At 50.0% G+C, this 17,526-nt stretch overlaps 1 protein-coding gene across 2 annotated transcripts; it reads left to right on the forward strand.

Moving 5' to 3' along the window:
- The first annotated feature begins 1,381 nt into the window (after positions 1 to 1,381).
- Agxt (alanine--glyoxylate and serine--pyruvate aminotransferase) lies at positions 1,382 to 11,641 on the forward strand. 2 transcript variants are annotated; one of them, XM_021165486.2, is made up of 11 exons: positions 1,382 to 1,700; positions 1,785 to 1,977; positions 3,457 to 3,521; positions 4,061 to 4,161; positions 5,414 to 5,484; positions 6,447 to 6,531; positions 7,428 to 7,523; positions 8,184 to 8,253; positions 10,303 to 10,398; positions 10,734 to 10,862; positions 11,178 to 11,261. In XM_021165486.2, the coding sequence occupies exons 1-11, from the start codon at positions 1,470 to 1,472 to the stop codon at positions 11,196 to 11,198; spliced, it is 1,158 nt and encodes a 385-aa protein (XP_021021145.1). In that variant the 5' UTR covers positions 1,382 to 1,469; the 3' UTR covers positions 11,199 to 11,261. The 2 variants fall into 2 exon arrangements, with proteins under 2 accessions (XP_021021145.1, XP_021021138.1); XM_021165479.2 differs by lacking the exon at positions 11,178 to 11,261 and adding an exon at positions 11,282 to 11,641 and having other exon boundaries at positions 1,383 to 1,700.
- Positions 11,642 to 17,526: the final 5,885 nt, after the last annotated feature.

Raw genomic sequence — 17,526 nt, forward strand, 5'->3', positions numbered from 1 at the left:
GTGAACTTGACTCAAGAGACTTCTAACAGTGAGAGACATGAGAAATCCTTATGCCCAAGTTATCTGTAGTCTGTGAGCCTGAGGGTATGTGAGTGTGAACATGAATTTGAATTGGTGTGTGTGTAAGAACTGGTGTGAGCTGTGTATGACTATAGAGAGCTGAATGTGAGTGTGTGTGAGTTGGCACATATGTAAGTGTGAGAATTTATGAGTTCTGTGTGTGTGAGGCATGTGTGTGTGTGAATGTGAGTTCTGTGAGTGTGACTTGTGTGTGAGCATGAGCGTGAGAGGGAAGATGCAGTGGAGTACACACACACACACACACACACACACACACACACACACTTGCTGAAACGAACCTGTCCCATCAGCCAACCCAGGGATAGTAAATGCAGTCTCTGAGCCCCATTGGATCCCATACCCTGTTTTTTTTTATGTGACTAAAACACACACACACACACACACGAGCACACATGCACATACATGTGAGCAATAAACACACACAAGCACCCATGTACATGTGCCTGTGAACATGCAACACATAGATTCTTGGTAAAGATATTCCTTTACTGGAAGGCAGACTATAAACAAAACACTGTAATTAGAATGTTATTCTATTCTGCATACAGTTGCTTTCTTTTCTCTCCCTCTCCAACTGCTGAGACTCAATGGACAGATTTGTTTGCCAGTATAAAAATATATCTGCAATTAACCATTTTTAGGTATTAACGTAAAAGATATGACATTTTGTCTGTGAAATCTTTTTAGGGGATTTATGTATTGATTTTTCTGACTTCAGGTGTGACTCTTTTATTACTTGGGAATTCCATACATGTGTGCAATGTGTTTTGGTGAACCCGCTTCTCTCTCCAATTCAACTTCTCCGTTATCCCCTCACTTTTCCATACCCAACTTCATGTGCTTTGTTTGTTTTCTTCCTAGGCAGCCAAATGCTCAACAAGAATGGAGCAGGGGCTCATGAGTCCCACCCATGCAAGGAGCTACTGGTGACTGGGGATGCTAGGGAGAGACAGAGGCTAGCCCATGCTGCAGTGGGTAACCTTACACCTTGCACATACAGGCAGCACTAAATGAATGAAGCTGTGTTGGAACACAGCCACACCCGGCCTGGCTGCCATGGAACCCTGTGCTCAGGTGGGTGCTTGCAATAAAATACATCAGACCTACAAGCCTCAGGCACTTGCTCTCTGACTCTTGAAGCTTTCAGACCCCTGGCTGGGCTGTGAGGGGACCCAGGGAGAGGGGTGTGAGGCTCTTCATACTGCTGTTCTTTGATGGGACACCAGAGGCTCCCCTCCCCCTGTGGAAGGTACACACCTCCACTGTCCTGTCCACCCTGACAGAAGGACAAACATTGTTCAGGGTTAAATTGACAATAAAAGGACTGGAGAAACAGGGACTCATCAACCAGGCCTGGCCTCTGAGTTCAGCGCAGGGCTAGCTGGGAAATGTTCCGGATGTTGGCCAAGGCCAGTGTGACGCTGGACTCCAGAGCGGCAGGTTGGATCCAGACCATGGGCTCGCACCAGCTGCTGGTGCCACCCCCAGAGGCCCTGAGCAAGCCCCTGTCAGTTCCTACGAGGCTCCTGTTGAGTCCGGGGCCCTCCAACCTGGCTCCCCGTGTGCTGGCGGCGGGAAGTCTGAGAATGATTGGCCACATGCAAAAAGAGATGCTTCAGGTAGGCCTTGGTGGCGGCAGCCTCCATCTAGGGGTGGTGATCACTCCATAGCAGGCAGATCTGACCTGTGTGCCCACTGTCTAGATCATGGAAGAGATCAAGCAAGGCATCCAGTATGTGTTCCAGACCAGAAACCCTCTCACACTGGTTGTCAGCGGTTCAGGGCACTGCGCCATGGAGACTGCCCTGTTCAACCTCTTAGAGCCTGGGGACTCCTTTCTAATTGGAACCAATGGCATCTGGGGAATGCGGGCTGCAGAGATTGCTGATCGTATTGGTAAGGGAGAGTGGTCTGTGACCTCCTGTTATCCCTCCAGAGGCCTCCTGGGGGAATCCTGAAGGTATCTCTACCAGATCAGTGCCTGTTCCATCTGACTAGGCACTCCTCCCTGTGACCCTAATGCCTCCACCACCCCTGAATAGGATGCTGCCTCTTCCAGGAAGGCATCCGGGCATTCTCCCAGCCCTAGCAGACTGGCCTTGTCCAGTTAGGACAAGATTGTTTCTGAAATGTATGGAAGAGGTGTTACAGGGAACCCCCTGATCTGAGCCCCAGCAGCTCTCTAAGATCTTCAGGAAGACTGGAATTTCAGAGGCTGATTCTCTCCCCAAATCTCAGAGCCTTGGTTGTCTGTAAATGCAGACCTAGCAACAGTTCTCCCTCCAGAGCCTGAGATGGAAGAGGGTAGGCTTTACACCTCGATTTCTGCCAGACTCTGGCATTTGCAAATGGCCCCCATGGTTCACAAGTGCATGGTCACATGGTTGATGGGCATCAGTCATCCAGGCCCAAAGCCACTCTTTGCCCTTCACTGAGACTTGGGTGGTTCAGGTTTGTCCCCTGCTAGGACTCTGGTGGTGAGCAGGTTCATGTGACATGGGATTCAGAGACAAGAATCAGGACAGGTGCTTGGGTCCCAGTGTTCCTAGATCCACAGGTCAAAGCCTGCTCTTTCTCTCACCCTTCATCCAGCTGTCCATCAAGTGACATGGGATACCTGTGAATGGCACCAGGGGTAGGTAGGAAACCATACCGCCTGCAGTGCTCAAAGTCACCTCACATAGATAATATTTGTGTGATAAGGCTGCCAAGAGCCTCCTCAGCCTGAGGAGGTACACACACACACACACACACACACACACACACACACACACCACCCCCACCACTGAAAAGCTCTGTGCTCAAAGCCCTGGAGGCCAGGACAGTGCTTGCATCTGTGGGAAAAGCAAGCCTCACAGAGCATGCTCCACTTCACCTGTGGTAAAGCCATGTGAGAGCCAGCATGAGTGCGGTCCCCCTCACTATTTCGTGTGTGTGTGTGTTAAATTTTTTTTATTGGTTATTTTATCCATTTACATTTCAAATGTTGTTGCCCTTCCTGGCTCCCCCTCCAATAACCCCCCATCCCATCCCTCCTCCCCTTTGCCTCTATGAGGGTGCTCCCCCTCCCACTACCCACTCCTGCCTCACCACTTACACTGGGGGCATCAAGCCTACACAGAACCAAGGGCCTCCCCTCCCATTGATGCCAGATAAGGCCATCTTCGGCTACAGATATGGCTGGAGCCATGGGTCCCTCCATGTGTACTCTTTAGTTGGTGGTTTCATCCCTGGGAGCTCTGGTTGGTTCTGTTAGTTGATATTGTTCTTCCTAAGGGGTTGCAGTCCCCTTCAACTCCTTCGGTCCTTCCCCCACCCCCTATCCCCCACCCCACACTATGTCTAACTCAACACCCATTCTGTCCCTGTCGTCAGGAGCCCGTGTGCACCAGATGATCAAGAAGCCTGGAGAACATTATACACTGCAGGAGGTGGAGGAGGTACTGAGACACCGGAATCATCATTGGTGGGGTTGGCTGGGATTCTGAGGCCTATGGCTTGACTTCACAGTGACTAAGACTGGCCAAGGGAGGGGTTCCTATACCCAGGATCAGTTTGGAAGTCTTCCTCCATCTGAAAACAAAACGGAGTCTGGGATGCAGTCCTGTGGGCAGGGCCAGCCAGGCTGTGTGGAGTCAGGGAGGCATGACCTGTTACTGAACTCCAGGGTGGCAGCCCCTCAATGTGGGTCAGGCCAGTCCCAACCTACAGACTGCAAGGCAGGCAAGATGCTGGTTACTCTTTTCTTCTTAGCCATGCTTTAGCCTCTGTTCCCTCCATCATCGTGCTTTGACAGAAAAGGGGTGAGGCACATCATGTGCCTATTTCTAAATTGGCCTATCCAATTATGGAGGGAGCTGGAAATATGTGGATAATCCTGGTCCTGCCCCAACAAACCGATGTCCCTCTGTAAGGAGCTGGCTGATCCAGAGAGAGGTCTCCATCAGTCCTGCTCAGAGCTGTCACCTCTGTCCCCCAGGGCCTGGCCCAGCACAAACCGGTATTGCTGTTCCTGGCCCACGGGGAGTCATCCACTGGCGTGGTGCAGCCCCTGGATGGTTTTGGGGAGCTCTGCCATAGGTAAGGCTGGCCTGGCATGGTAGTACCAGGGCAGAGCAAAGCCCAAAGCCTGACTGGACAATGCTGCCAGGGAGCTGCAGGGCTATCAGTGACAAGGTGTCCCAACTGCCACTGTCACATGGTATGGGTGGGTTTGCTCATACCAGAATGAATATGTGTCTTATCATCATTTTATCTGATGAGGACCCAGAGGCTGGGATAGGACCAAGTACCCTGTAGCCAGATACCACTACAGTGGTACTGACCCATTGGGGCATCCCGTGGCTGGCAAAGGCTGGTGCTGCCCAGCCTGTGCATCTCAAAGCCTGCTCCCACCTCAACCAGAGTTCCCTAGCCCTGAAGCTGCCCCTTGCCTATACTTCTTCCCCAATCCCATACAGGGGTTTACAGGAGAACTGTTCCAGGACATGGTAGCCCCTCTGTAAAACAGCAGTGCTGTCTATCAAGCTGACCACGGGCCAGAAGAGGACCTTGTCAGGGCCATAGAGGGTTAGCATGGCAGGACCACCATGGCCCTCAGGGATGTGGAGCCCATATGGGCAAGACCCCCACTGAAAGAGCCCCACATAGAGTCCTGCTCATGTGTGGAGCTTAATTAGATAGGGTCAAGCTTTGCCTGTGACTGTGCTTACATGGTTCTGTGAGGAAAGCTGGGCGGGAGGGGATGAACATACTTGATGCTGCTGGAGCTGGACTCTGGTCTTAAAGGCTGTGTGTCTCTGGCAGGTGGCCAAGTGTGTAGCTATTGGTAGAGGCAAGAAGGAAGCCCAGACCTTTGCGCTGCCAGGTTGCTGGGAACCCACGCTAGCTCTTGTCACTCAGAACTCTGTCTACCTAGGCTGACCTTCATTTATCTCTGAGAGGTCCAGCAACAGAGCCATCTGGGCCATGACCCAGCCCCCCCCCTGCCCATATACATATAGATACCTGCCCAGCACTACAGCTACAGCTGCTTCTGGCTTCAAGGAGCTGCTTCAGGGACGGAAGCCCACATGAGAAGTGAAAAGGACCCTTCCCTGCTTCCCTGCTTCCCTGCTTCCCTGCTTCCCTGCTTCCCTGCTTCCCTGCTTCCCTGCTTCCCTGCTTCCCTGCTTCCCTGCTCCCCTGCTTCCCTGCTTCCCTCCTTCCCTGCTGCCCTTCCAAAGACTTTCAAGCCCTTCCCCCACCACCACCACCAGACGCCCAGTTTAGGCTGAAATCTGAACTCCCACAATGCTTCACTGTGCTGCCTCCATGTTCATGACTCCCCCAGGTACCAGTGCCTATTCCTGGTGGACTCGGTGGCATCCCTGGGTGGGGTTCCTATCTACATGGACCAACAAGGTAAGAGCATGCCTCAGACCCCCTCCCCATATTCTAGATCACACACACTGGCAAACTCTGAGGTCACAGAAGACTCAGTATAACAGTTCTTGTAGAAACCACCACCAGACCATAACTGGGTTTGTGGCCCTGTCTCTCCAGGCCCTGGTCAAAGAGGTTATGTAGTTTGCAGTTTGCTAGCCAGAAAGTCCAAACAGCATGGCAGGGTCTCTGGCACAGGTCCTGGATGCATCCCCTCCAGGAGGATAGCAACACAGTAGAAGTAAAGCAAGAGGAAGAAATCACAGGGTGAGGAGCCAGAGACCAGGAAGGGAAAGGCATGGTCTTTTCTAACAGCCCTTTTCTGAGAACTAGGCAGGGTCAATTCCTGGGGATAGTCAGTGACCCCATAACATCCTGATAGGCCCTGCCTCTTAGAGGTCCCAACCCCCCCATTCCACACTAAGGACCAACTTTTCAGTACATCATCCCTTGGGGACACATCACTCACATACCATATTCCTGGGACAGCAGACTCTGAAGTGAGTCACCCGCCTGAGTTTCTGCCAGGCCATGAGAGAGGGTGTGGGGGGTTCACCGGAGGCAGCTGCTACTCTGGGATGGGTGTGCGGATAGGAGGCTCTCCAGCTGTAGTAGGAGCAGACAGGATGAGGAAGGGCTGGGCTTGAGTATCAGATGCAGCGTGTCCAGTCCTGCATGGTGTCAGGGACATCCCGCAGACACCATGCTGTACTGCCTATGCTTGACTGTCCACAGAAATTAGAAAGGCTAAGAGGCTCCAGCCTGAGGCTGTAAGTATAACAAACTGGGGCTGATATTCGAGGCCAGGTCTCTCCGGCACCCACATCTCAGCAAAATCTTGGCCCACCAATTGCAGAGCATGGTACAGACTGTACAAACACACCTATTTGTTGAACTCTTCCGTGGGATCTCAGACACCCCCTTCTCCATCCCTACCCTAGGCATTGACATCATGTACGCTAGCTCTCAGAAGGTCCTGAATGCCCCACCAGGGATCTCCCTCATCTCTTTCAACGACAAGGCCAAGTGAGTGGTCCACACCTTGCTTTGGGATATGGATTCTGATAGGGGCACTGCTGGCTCTTAGAGGGAGGGAAAGGCTCCATGTTCAGACCTCTCCCTGTTCACCCTGCTGGGATGTCCTAAAAGCCAAGATATGCTCCGAAGATGTTTCACAGGGCAAAGGGGAGGACACATGGCAGGGCCTGGGCTGTGGGCAGGACCAGAGGCTAGCATTCTGGAGGTTCTGGAGGTCACACTAAGGGGTGATCCAATGTATCTGGATGCTCAGAGCCCAGTACCCACCCTTCAACCTCTGCTCAGCTTCTGGGAGTTGGCATAGGACCTGCCAGAGAAGCACAAGCCACCCCTGACTCTATAGTCCTACCATCATCTCAGGATCCTGGTATCTAGATCCTGGGCCTAGATAATGGGGGTTGAAGGAAGACACAAAGTCATGAGAGAGAGACCTTATCAGGTAATGACCGTCAGCCACAACCAACCTCTGAGTCCAGACCCAAGTGAGTCGATTTTGGTATGGTCAGGAGTTCATCCTGGCTGCCATGTCAGACACTAGCAGTGTCACAGGGAAAGTCGGGGCTGAGAGCCATATAAGAAGGGATGAAGGTTACCAGGAGTTGGGGGAAGGGTTCAGGAGCCCCACCTGGGAAAGCGGCTTCCCTGATAAAGGAGACAGGACAGACCTGTGGTTGGAAGTGGGAGAAACAAAGAGACAGAGTGGTGGAGTACTGGTTCTAGGTACCCATGGGACAGTCACAGTCATGCAGACCTCAGAGGGTTGGGCACTCTGAGGAACTCATGTTCCTCCTGGACTCACAAGATCCCATGCACCCCGCATCCGTGACACAGCACAGCCCCAAGCCAAAGGCAGGTAGGTACTCACACTGGCTTCTCTTGTCCAGATTCAAGGTCTACTCCCGGAAGACAAAGCCAGTCTCCTTCTACACAGACATCAAATACTTGGCCAAATTGTGGGGATGTGAGGGCAAGACCAGAGTGTGAGTATCCGGTAGGCCCAGGGGATGCCCACCCCACACCCAGCCTCAAAGCAGCCATGCCGGTCAAGTTCTGCACTCCAGGCCTTTGTGCCTTTGAGCCCCTATGTTCTAATTGAGGGTTCTTGTGCTAGCCGTTAAATTGAGGCCCCACTTGCTACCTGGCCCAGAGGCTCAGGGCTAATAAACAGGCCACACTACCATTTCCACAATCCTTATCCTCCCTCAGTTTTTTTGCACCTGACCCTACCTTTCCATTCCAGGCCTCAGTTTACCTCTCTTGGAAGGTAAACTAGAGGTTCCATAGGCCACCTCAGTCATGATCCTGAGAGGTCTTGTACAACACCCAAGACAGGGTATCAGAGTGATGTCCTGGACTGTTGGGGAGAAAGCGCCCAGTGCTGGCTTCACAAGAACATGGAGTCCTGGTGGGAAGATAGCAATCAAGCATGTGCCTCTCCTCTTTCCTTCCCCTACATGGTGCCAAGCCCTGGGCTGGCTTTCCCTCCCTGGCATTCCTGACTCTGTGACTCTGAAGCAGGAAGTGTCCCTGGGAAATGGTTGGCTCCTGCCACAGAGCTCGAGCTGTCAGGGTGGGACAGTCAGCTCCTGGCCCAGTCCCTACCATGACGTTGAACCAGGCTCTTTTTTTCTGTTCCCCAGAATTCATCATACCACACCTGTCACCAGCTTATACTGCCTGAGGGAGAGCCTGGCACTCATTGCAGAGCAGGTAATAGTAGGGACTTCACCCTAATGGGAAGAAGAAAAAGAAGTGGAGAGGGAAGGGAAGGAAGCCCCTCAGGCCGGAGTGCACCTCAGACTGGGCACCTGTGGGATGCTTCCTTTCCTGTGACTCCCTCAGATTGCTCCAGAGAAAGGAGACAAGAGGATTCCTAAGACAGCAGTCCATCTGTTCGCCAATAGACCCAGGCTTTGGAGTAGGAGAAGCTATGGTGTAGCCAGGAATATGGAGGTCCTCCCAAGGGGTGGGGGTCAGGGAAGGACTGGCTTCTTCAAAGAGGAATCTGGGAAGACAGAGCCCAGAGCAGACAGAGGCACACTCTGGTCTGACCCTTCGGTGACTCAGCAGATCACAGTGGAGGTCGAAAAGGAGAGGTTCCTCAGAATTAAGTGGGGTTTCTGAGAGAGGTAGGTATGGTGACAGGGGTCTCAGAGATGGGGCACATACAGCCAAGCAGTTGGCAGATCAAAGGCTATCTTAGTCTGTTTGTGCCACAGGCAGAGTACCTTATAGTTACACTTATTTGGCTGACAGTTTCTAGAAACTGGGAAATCTAAGTTTAAGGTCAGGGTCTATACTTACTCCATTATAACAGGTCTGAAGATTTCATAAGGGCCAGATGGAGCAAGGAGAAAAAAAGAAAGAGAGAGAGAGAGAGAGAGAGAGAGAGAGAGAGAGAGAGAGAGAGAGAGAGANAGAGAGAGAGAGAGAGAGAGAGAAAGAAAGAAAGAAAGAAAGAAAGAAAGAAAGAAAGAAAGAAAGAAAGAAAGAAAGAAAGAAAGAAAGAGCTAAATCCTCATGTGGCTCAAGCTGGCCTCAAACTTAGTTCCAGGCTAGCATTGAATTCCTAATTATCCTGCATCTACCTTCCATGTTCTGGCTTTATAAGCATGCACCACCATGCTCAGATACCTTGGGTTTCATTATAAATGTCACTGACAGACACATGCCAACACCACCTGTAGCTCCTGTATTGCTAGCCAAGATAGTTTCCAACACAAGCCCTTGGGACACTCCTGGTCACTGAAGTTCTCATCAGAGAAGGGGTTGGCCCTCTGCAGGCATGTGCAGGTTCCTGGCCAACTGGGTCAGTGGTTGTGTCCAGTGCAAAATCCACTCTCAGGAAATGGAGGTGATGTGTGGCTACGGGCCCAGTTGGTTACATAGGTCACAGAACAGAAAAAAAACAAAACCCAAAACCTGGCCACCTTCTTCTGAGTCCTGATGTCCCTCAAAGACCATTGCCAGCCACAGGGGCCAGGAGGAGTCCTGGGCTCTGGCTAGTATGTTCAAAATCTTAGGACCACTCATGAAGTTGCTGCATGAGAACTGGGTTAAAAATGAAGTGACTCATGATCTAGACGGTCACCTACACCCTGGCTAGGACTCTGATTTGAGGATACATTCCTGTGGAGCAAAAACTAGGGGATGAGCTGGATAGGAAAAAATAAGAAGTCATGGATAGCCAAAGATGATGGTACCTACCTGTAGTCCTAGCACTCAGGGTGTTGATGCAGAATCAAGAGTTTGTGGCTAGCTATAGACTGAGACCCTAAAATGGAAGAAGGAAGAGTATTGGGAAAGAGCTCAGTCTGCTAAGAAGATGGTGAGATCTAGTGGCCAGTGGGAAGCAGTTAATGGTGGGCAAAATATGACCTAGGAGTGATCGTGGGGCCAGAGCAGGAAGGACTGTCCCTAGAGGTCATATATCACACCTCCTTAGGTCCAGGGTCAGAATGAATGGGACCTGACTCTGATCACACCAAACCCACATGGCCAGTAATCCCAGCTTCCTTGAGTGGCAGGAATGTGTCCTTTGAAATGTGTCCTGCCTGTCTCCCCAGGGCCTCCTGGGTACCCATCAGAGGCTAGGTTCCACTTCTCTCCCTCCCAGACCCAGAAGATATCCTCTTTCCTCAAGCTGGCCCAGCATAGACTCTTGTCTCCTCAGAGCCTGGGGTTCCAGAAGTCGCCCAGTATCTCTAAGCAATAGAGGGGCTGGCACATGCTGCTGTCATGGCCACCTTTCCCCCACAGGGCCTGGAGAATTGCTGGCGGCGGCACAGGGAGGCTACAGCACATCTGCACAAACACCTGCAGGAGATGGGCTTAAAGTTCTTTGTGAAGGACCCGGTGAGGAACCCGTGGGAGGCACTGGTCCAATGGGGAGGGGGAGGCTGTAATCTATTAGTGAGAGCACGCACCATGTTTCAGAGGGATGTGAGCCTCCCAAAGCTGGGGGCAACCTCTTCAGGCACTTGACAATCTCCAGATGCCTCCTATTCTCTGCCAAGGGAGCCCTGTGGTAGCCAAAAGCTGACTGGCAAGCTGTTTCTCTCTGGCCCTTTCTCTAGACTCTAAAAGCCAGCACAGGTCAAGCAGCCTGAGTACCACCATAGAGGACATGAGTGTCCCTGGAGGGAATGCAGGGCCCCAGTCCATATGGCTAAGCTTGGCGCTTCTTACAGGAAATCCGGCTACCCACAATCACCACCGTGATTGTGCCTGCCGGCTACAACTGGAGGGACATCGTCAGCTATGTGCTGGACCACTTCAGCATTGAAATCTCTGGGGGTCTTGGGCCCACTGAGGAGAAGGTGAGGAGGCTTCTGGGAAGCCAGGGTTTTATAACCAGAGGCACTAGGCACCCCTCCCCCTTATCAAGTTCTGCTTCACAGCCCATCTGTGTTGGGTCACTACAGGGCCCAAAGGGCATGAGCACCTCAAGTAGAATATCCTCAGCCCTCTCCACCACAGTCGGGAGGTCACACATCAGCTTTACCAAGTCCACTCTGAGCTCTGAGTGACCCTCCCTGGCCGTACCCCTGAACTCTATGTTTTAGATATAGTGGGGAGGGCTGGCTCTGACCCCTGTGTGGCATCCATGAGGCCACTTCTCTTCTGCATACCAGATGGATGCCGATCCCATGTGATAAAATTACCCTACCCTAACCAGCTCCTATCAGACAAGAGGCTGCGGACAGCGGCTGACATCTGCATGTTCCATGCCTACCAGGTGCTACGGATTGGCCTCCTGGGCTACAACGCCACCACTGAGAATGTGGACCGTGTGGTGGAGGCCCTGAGGGAGGCCCTGCAACGTTGTCCTAAGAACAAGTTGTGAGCATCCTCTCACCAGACTATGCCCTCCTGGAGGGGCTGGGAATATAGCAAGAACGAAAAGACTGCGAGACCTAGAGACAGCAAAGATGCTGATGTAGCCAGGCCATGCCGGAAGGAGCAGGGTGAAGCTGCCCCTCTCCCTACAAATGGAACCTTGTGGAAACAGGATGCTAAACACCTTCTGATGGAGCTGCCACCTGCAGGCCACTGGTCTTTGGGAATTTTCAATAAAGTGCTTGCGAGGAATCTCCTATGACCATGTGGGGCTGGGTGTGAAAGAGGGACCTGGGGCCCCTCATCTGCCTGCACAGCCCCAGTGTGGCCTTTTGAAAAGAGCCCCCTTATTCTAGAGCCTGTACACAGATCCTTTCCCAGGACCAAGGATACTGTCTTTAATTTCCCAGATGTCACTCACCCCAACACATGCTAAACACACTCTCATAATGATGTCTTCAAGTGACTCTACAAGAAACCCCACTCATAAAGATAAGACACCCACAAACACATGGCCATAACTTGAGATCATGACCATGAAGAATGCCACCCACCCCTGTGCATCCTCAACCCTTAACCCTGGGGTTTCATTTTCACCTAAACAGATAGATACTGAGCCCCAGTTTCCCTGCTCTGCTTCTCCCTCACACCTCACTTCTGGTCCAGTTGTTTGGCACACTCACCACCTGGACCATACTGGGCAGCTATACTCAGAGCCCCAGAGAGGAAGGCTGGAGAATGCCCCCCTTACCAAGACCAGAGAGCCCCTCTCTTCAGGTTATCAGTAGGAATGCACCTCCTTGCAGAGAATGATTAACCTAGCTAAGTCCACATCCCTGGTACAACTGGTCACAGCTATGCTCTGGGGTAGGTTCTGGAGCCAACAGAGGCTGCTGCCCAGTGGTTCCTGGTGACCAGAGGAGACAGTCTTGAGGGGCACACAGACAAAGTCACAGCAGAGCTGTAATCAGTGCCATCAGGGGACCTGGAGCAGAGCGGGGAGGGATTCTTGGAGAGGAGACTGGAAAGCCCAGAGCTCAGAATGCCCACTTAGAGCCTGGTCTTTGTGATCACTTAGAGCCTGATCTTTGTCCAGAGAACAGATCTATCTTGGTTTGATCTCCCAAGAGGCAGACACTGAGGTATGCAAGTGGTTTGCCTGAGAATAGACTCAGGAGTCGTCCAGTGGAAGATCCCCTGCTTCTGATCCTGGAGGTCAGCTGTGTCACCCATGGACCACACATATTCTCTGATGAGAGTCTGTCCAGGACTTAGGACCTTCCTGTACACATGTGCCTGACTGCCCTCACCTGCATGACCCCACCATAGAAATTCTGTTTCCTTTACCTGTCGGTGATGGACACCTGATTCATTTCCAGTGGGGGGGGGGGGGCGAGGGGGGTGCTTTGGTAAACACAGCTGTAACAGCCTCCTGATTCAAGGCTTCCTGTGACTGTATCCTTTCACTTATTCTGAGTAGACCAGGAGGATTTCATTTACAGGTGAAACTGTTTACAAGGAGAAACTGTTTATAAGAGCTGTGGCCATGCCACCTGTTTTTGCCCAGATGGCTGGCATCCTTTTGCTTTAGCAACTGTCAAACTAGCTTGGTTACATGGTATCCTCCCTTGGTGATTGACAAGGCCTGTATCTTTTCACTTGCCATTGGCTACTTGCAAACCATCTTCAGAGAAGTGTCAGTTCAAATAGTTTGCTGGCATGTAGGTATGTAGGTTTTTCCTCTTTTGGATGCTGGTTGTACTAGTCCTTGAGTCTCTCTCTCTCTCTCTCTCTCTCTCTCTCTCTCTCTCTCTCTCTCTCTCTCTCTCTCTCTTTTTCTCTCTCTCTCTGTGTGTGTGTGTGTCTGTCTGTCTGTCTGTGTCTGTCCAGAAAACCTGTCTCTGCCCCTCCCCTACGGTTAGGATTACAGGCGTGCACAGCTGTAACCAGCTTTTGCATAAGTGCTTGGGATCCAAACTTAGGTCTCTGTGCTTGCTTGATAAGCACTTTACCCACTAAGCCATCTCCCCCCACTCCTAATAGATTTTTTAAATGTATTCTCAACCCAATCAAATGTTTGCATCCCAAGGGTTTCCTGGTTCAGTGGCTTACCTACTTATTTTCCCAATGATGGCCCAGACAGCAGGTATGTTTGATTTTGGTGCAGTCCTATGGGTTTTCTTCCTGTGATCTGTGCTATTTAAAGTCTTTAAGTCTTTCCTATTTTGAGGCTGTGATAGGTATATATATATATATATATATATATATATATATATACTTTATTTTGAAGTTATTGTATGGGTTTATTATTTGTTTCATTGAATAGACATGGGGCAAAGTGTATTTTATTAATAACAGTACCCAGTTGTCCTAACAATATGCTTGTTAAACAAACTTTGCTTTCTCCATCCTATTGACCTGCCAACTTGGCAAAGATCATTGATATGTGTGGGTTGGGTTCTGGTGTCTGTTCTACTCTGGCTGCTCTTTTGATCATAAGTCAATCTGCATTAACTCAAAATTTGCAGCCACCAGTAAGTCTGAATATGTGGGAGGGGGAGAAGAGAGACTTTTTAAAATTCTAAAACCTTTGAATGTCCATGAATTTTTGGGCTTGTTTTGTTCACTTCTACAGAATAGCTTTCTGAATTTTTGATTGGAATTTTCCAACTATCAGGTTAAGGGCAGTAGGAATCTTAGAAATATTATACATTTGATTTTATGAGCATTCATTTAGATGCTTTTAAATTTCTCTAAGCAATGTTTCATATTTTCACTGTAGAGGTCTTGTGTATACCTTTCATTGTATTTGTTACTAGGGGGTTGATGTTTTTTTGATATTATAAATGATATTTGACTTTTCTCATTCCTAACTGTTTCCTTTTAATATGTTTTTATACTAGTCTTCTGTCTACCAGCCTGGCTAGGTTCACAGTTCTAGTGATTTCTTTGGATTTTCTAAGCCTTAACCAAGTTGCCTATGAGTGATGACAGTTTCGTGTCTTTCCCAATCCGTTCGCTTCTCATCACCTTGCTTTCTTACCTCAGTGACAACACAAACCCAGTGCCAAACTAAATGGTTAGGAGAACTTCAGTGTTAGAGAAAGTGATTAATGTGTATGTAGTTGTTATTAGTGTGTGCGTGTGTGTGCATATGTGTGTGTTCATCTTATGACTGGCGTCAGTAGCAGGTTTTCTGTAGTTCCTTTCTATGGCAGTGTGCCATCAGCATGGCGCTCACAGCTCCTCCATCCTTTGATACTGAGTATTATTTCTCCTTTATTTTCTGATAAAGTATTGGAAGAACTAGAGCTATTTTCTTACCCTTATGTGTTTGGTAAAATTCAACAACCCCAGTACTCGGGGATGGAAACTTTCTTTATGAGAAAACTAAAAGATTTTTTTTTTCAGTATGCCTGAGTCTCCTTCCCTCCCTCTCTCCTCCCCTCCTCCCCTCCCTCCCTTCCTTTTCCCCTTCCATTTGAGGAAGGGTCTCCTTATGTAGGTCAGGTTGATCTTAGCAACTAGCTCCTTCTATCTTCCTTGGCCTCCGCCCTCAGTGGAGGCTAGAAAGTATAGGTGCCCCCAAGACCTATATGTCTGTAGCTTCCTACCTGCTCCACAGCCTGGTCCAAATCCCCTTTCTCTCTGCATCCCTCTCTCTTCCTCCTGTTGCTTTGATGTCCCATCCTTTTTCCTTCACCCAGCAATTGGCTTCTGCCTTTTTTATTCACACAATCGAGACCATTTAGGGAAACACCTCCGCCGACATGTGTAAATGCCCTAACACCTGATCCTGTCGATGAGAGTGGGCTTCTCCAGACAGCACTCGGGCTGGCTGGGGATGGGTCTTCCAGTCCTCTGCGCACTTGTTGACTTTTTTCTATCATGTACTGAGAGTGGGATGTCCATATCTCCAAGTGTCCACATGTCCTGGTGGGTCCTCGTGGACTGTGGAGAGCTTACTTAACTTCAGAGCTTCTGGGCTTTCCTGAGGACTCACCTTGTATACCATCTGGAGCCTCCCTCACCTCTGTAATCTCTTATCCTGTATCTGTTTCTCATGGGACTCTTATCTCCACAATTAAGGAATAATTCTATTTCTTGAATCTCTGTTTCTGTGAGGACCATCCCTCACTGCTGCTTTCCAGGACTCTAAGTCCCCAGGGAGTCACCAAGGCCAGCATGAGGTGAGGGAGAGGCCCAGACAGGTGTGATGACAAGGAGGCCCAAGTCACTCTCTTGTAACTTTATCTGTTCCCTCGCCCTGCCTGAGTGGTTCCAGATTGTCTGCCTCCATTGCCCTCCAAATCTATGTGGCATTGCCACCAACAGCTCCCACCCCTGTCAACACGCACATCGGCCAGTGACAGTAGGAAAGGGGTCACATGGTATCTTGGGCTCTTTTTGTTCTGCTTGACACTCCCTTGCTTTAGGACCTCAGCCCCCATGATGGAGTTTGCAGGGATCCACATAAGATCATTGAGACCATGATCACCCTAAGACACAAACTTGCTATAGCAAACACACTTGGAGTGTGCTGGTTCCACTCAAAAGTGGTAGCTAACCCAGTCACGTAGTTAATGGATATTCCTAGGTGAGGTGCATAGTCTTCACGATCCAGAAGTCTCACCAAGCACCAAGGCAGGTAGGGCAAAGTCTCACCCTGTGCTAAGCCTCTGAGCCCAAAAGCTTTGCCAAGGGCAGACCTTGAGATGGTACAAAGCTTTCTCCCTAACTGGCCTATGGAATGAGAGCATTTTATATACCTGTAGGCTTGTTCAATCTGTGGCCAACAGGCCACATGTGTTCCAGAAGAGCTATGAATGTAGTCTAGCTCATTTATAGACCATAATGTCATGTAGAAATGTTAAGGAACGGAAGAACTCTCCAGCGAGCCTTCCTGGCTCTGATCTGCATGGTACCATCAGCACAGAACCATTTTGTATGTCTCCCAAAGTCTGTCTGTTGTCCAGGACAGGAAAGTTAGTGTGGGTGGGATCAGAATTTATACTGTCCTGTTCTAAGTAGACACATTGCTTCTTGTCCTCACTTCTAATGGGAACAAAGAGGATTTACCTCATGCTTTGGTGCCTACTGAGAAAGTTCCAGAGACCCTGACCTCCTAGTCTACCATAGATTGCATGTGTAGCACAGCATCTTGGTGACACATTACCATTTGGCAATGTTCCTTTAGCCCTGACACTCACGGCAGTCCACCTGGTTCTTACTGAGGTTGTGACGGTGGTAAGCTTTAAGAAGTGCTGCATTCTGCACCTGCATCCTCATGTGCTGTGCTTTGGTGGACTATTTAAAGAGCAGTGGACTAGAAATAATCTCAAAACAGTCCCTTGAGTACTAATGAGATGGCTGAGCAGGTAAATGTTCCCCCTCATGACCTGAGTTCAATCCTTGGACTGACCCACATGGTAGAAGGAAAGAGCGGCTTTTACAAGTTATTCTCTGACCTCCACACATGAGTCGTGGCTCTCATGCATACACACACACATGCACATACATACACACACATGTGCACACACAATAGTACAAGCAAAATAAATATATAAAATATATCCTTTTTTAAAATGTAGTTCCGTGTGGTGGTGCACATCTTTAATCCCTGCACTCAGGAGGCAGCCAAGGATATCTCTATGAGTCTGAGGATAGCCTGGCCAGTATCAAGTTCCATGTCAGCCACCACTACTTAGACCCTGTCCAAAAAAAAAAGTGTCCTCTTGGCCTTTTCTGTGATCACATCTTCTCATCCTGTTAAGTGCAGCCATTGTGATTTATATTCATCACCGAGGAGGTGGCAAGGGTGGGCCTGGCTCTATTTCAGTCCCACACTTGAGACAACATGCCATTTCCTTTATGTTGGTGGCAGCTCAGGCCCTGGTCCTATAACTTCCAGAGCCCTCAGATCTTGCTCTCATTGTGTAGGTACTCTGACAAAAGCTGTTAGACACTGGGACAATGCATGCCCTGTACACATGTAGGGCCCTGGGTTCCCTCCCCAGAGCCTGGAGTGCAGAGTGGAGTCTGCAGTTCTGAAGCCGAGAGGTAAATGTCACCAAGTAATCAAAGATGATGGGGAAGAACTGTCTCTCAGCTGGGGTACTTCGAGCAACCTGGACTCCAGAGAAG

This window comes from Mus caroli, chromosome 1, assembly GCF_900094665.2.
Source record: "Mus caroli chromosome 1, CAROLI_EIJ_v1.1, whole genome shotgun sequence".
Taxonomy (NCBI): Eukaryota; Metazoa; Chordata; class Mammalia; order Rodentia; family Muridae; genus Mus; species Mus caroli.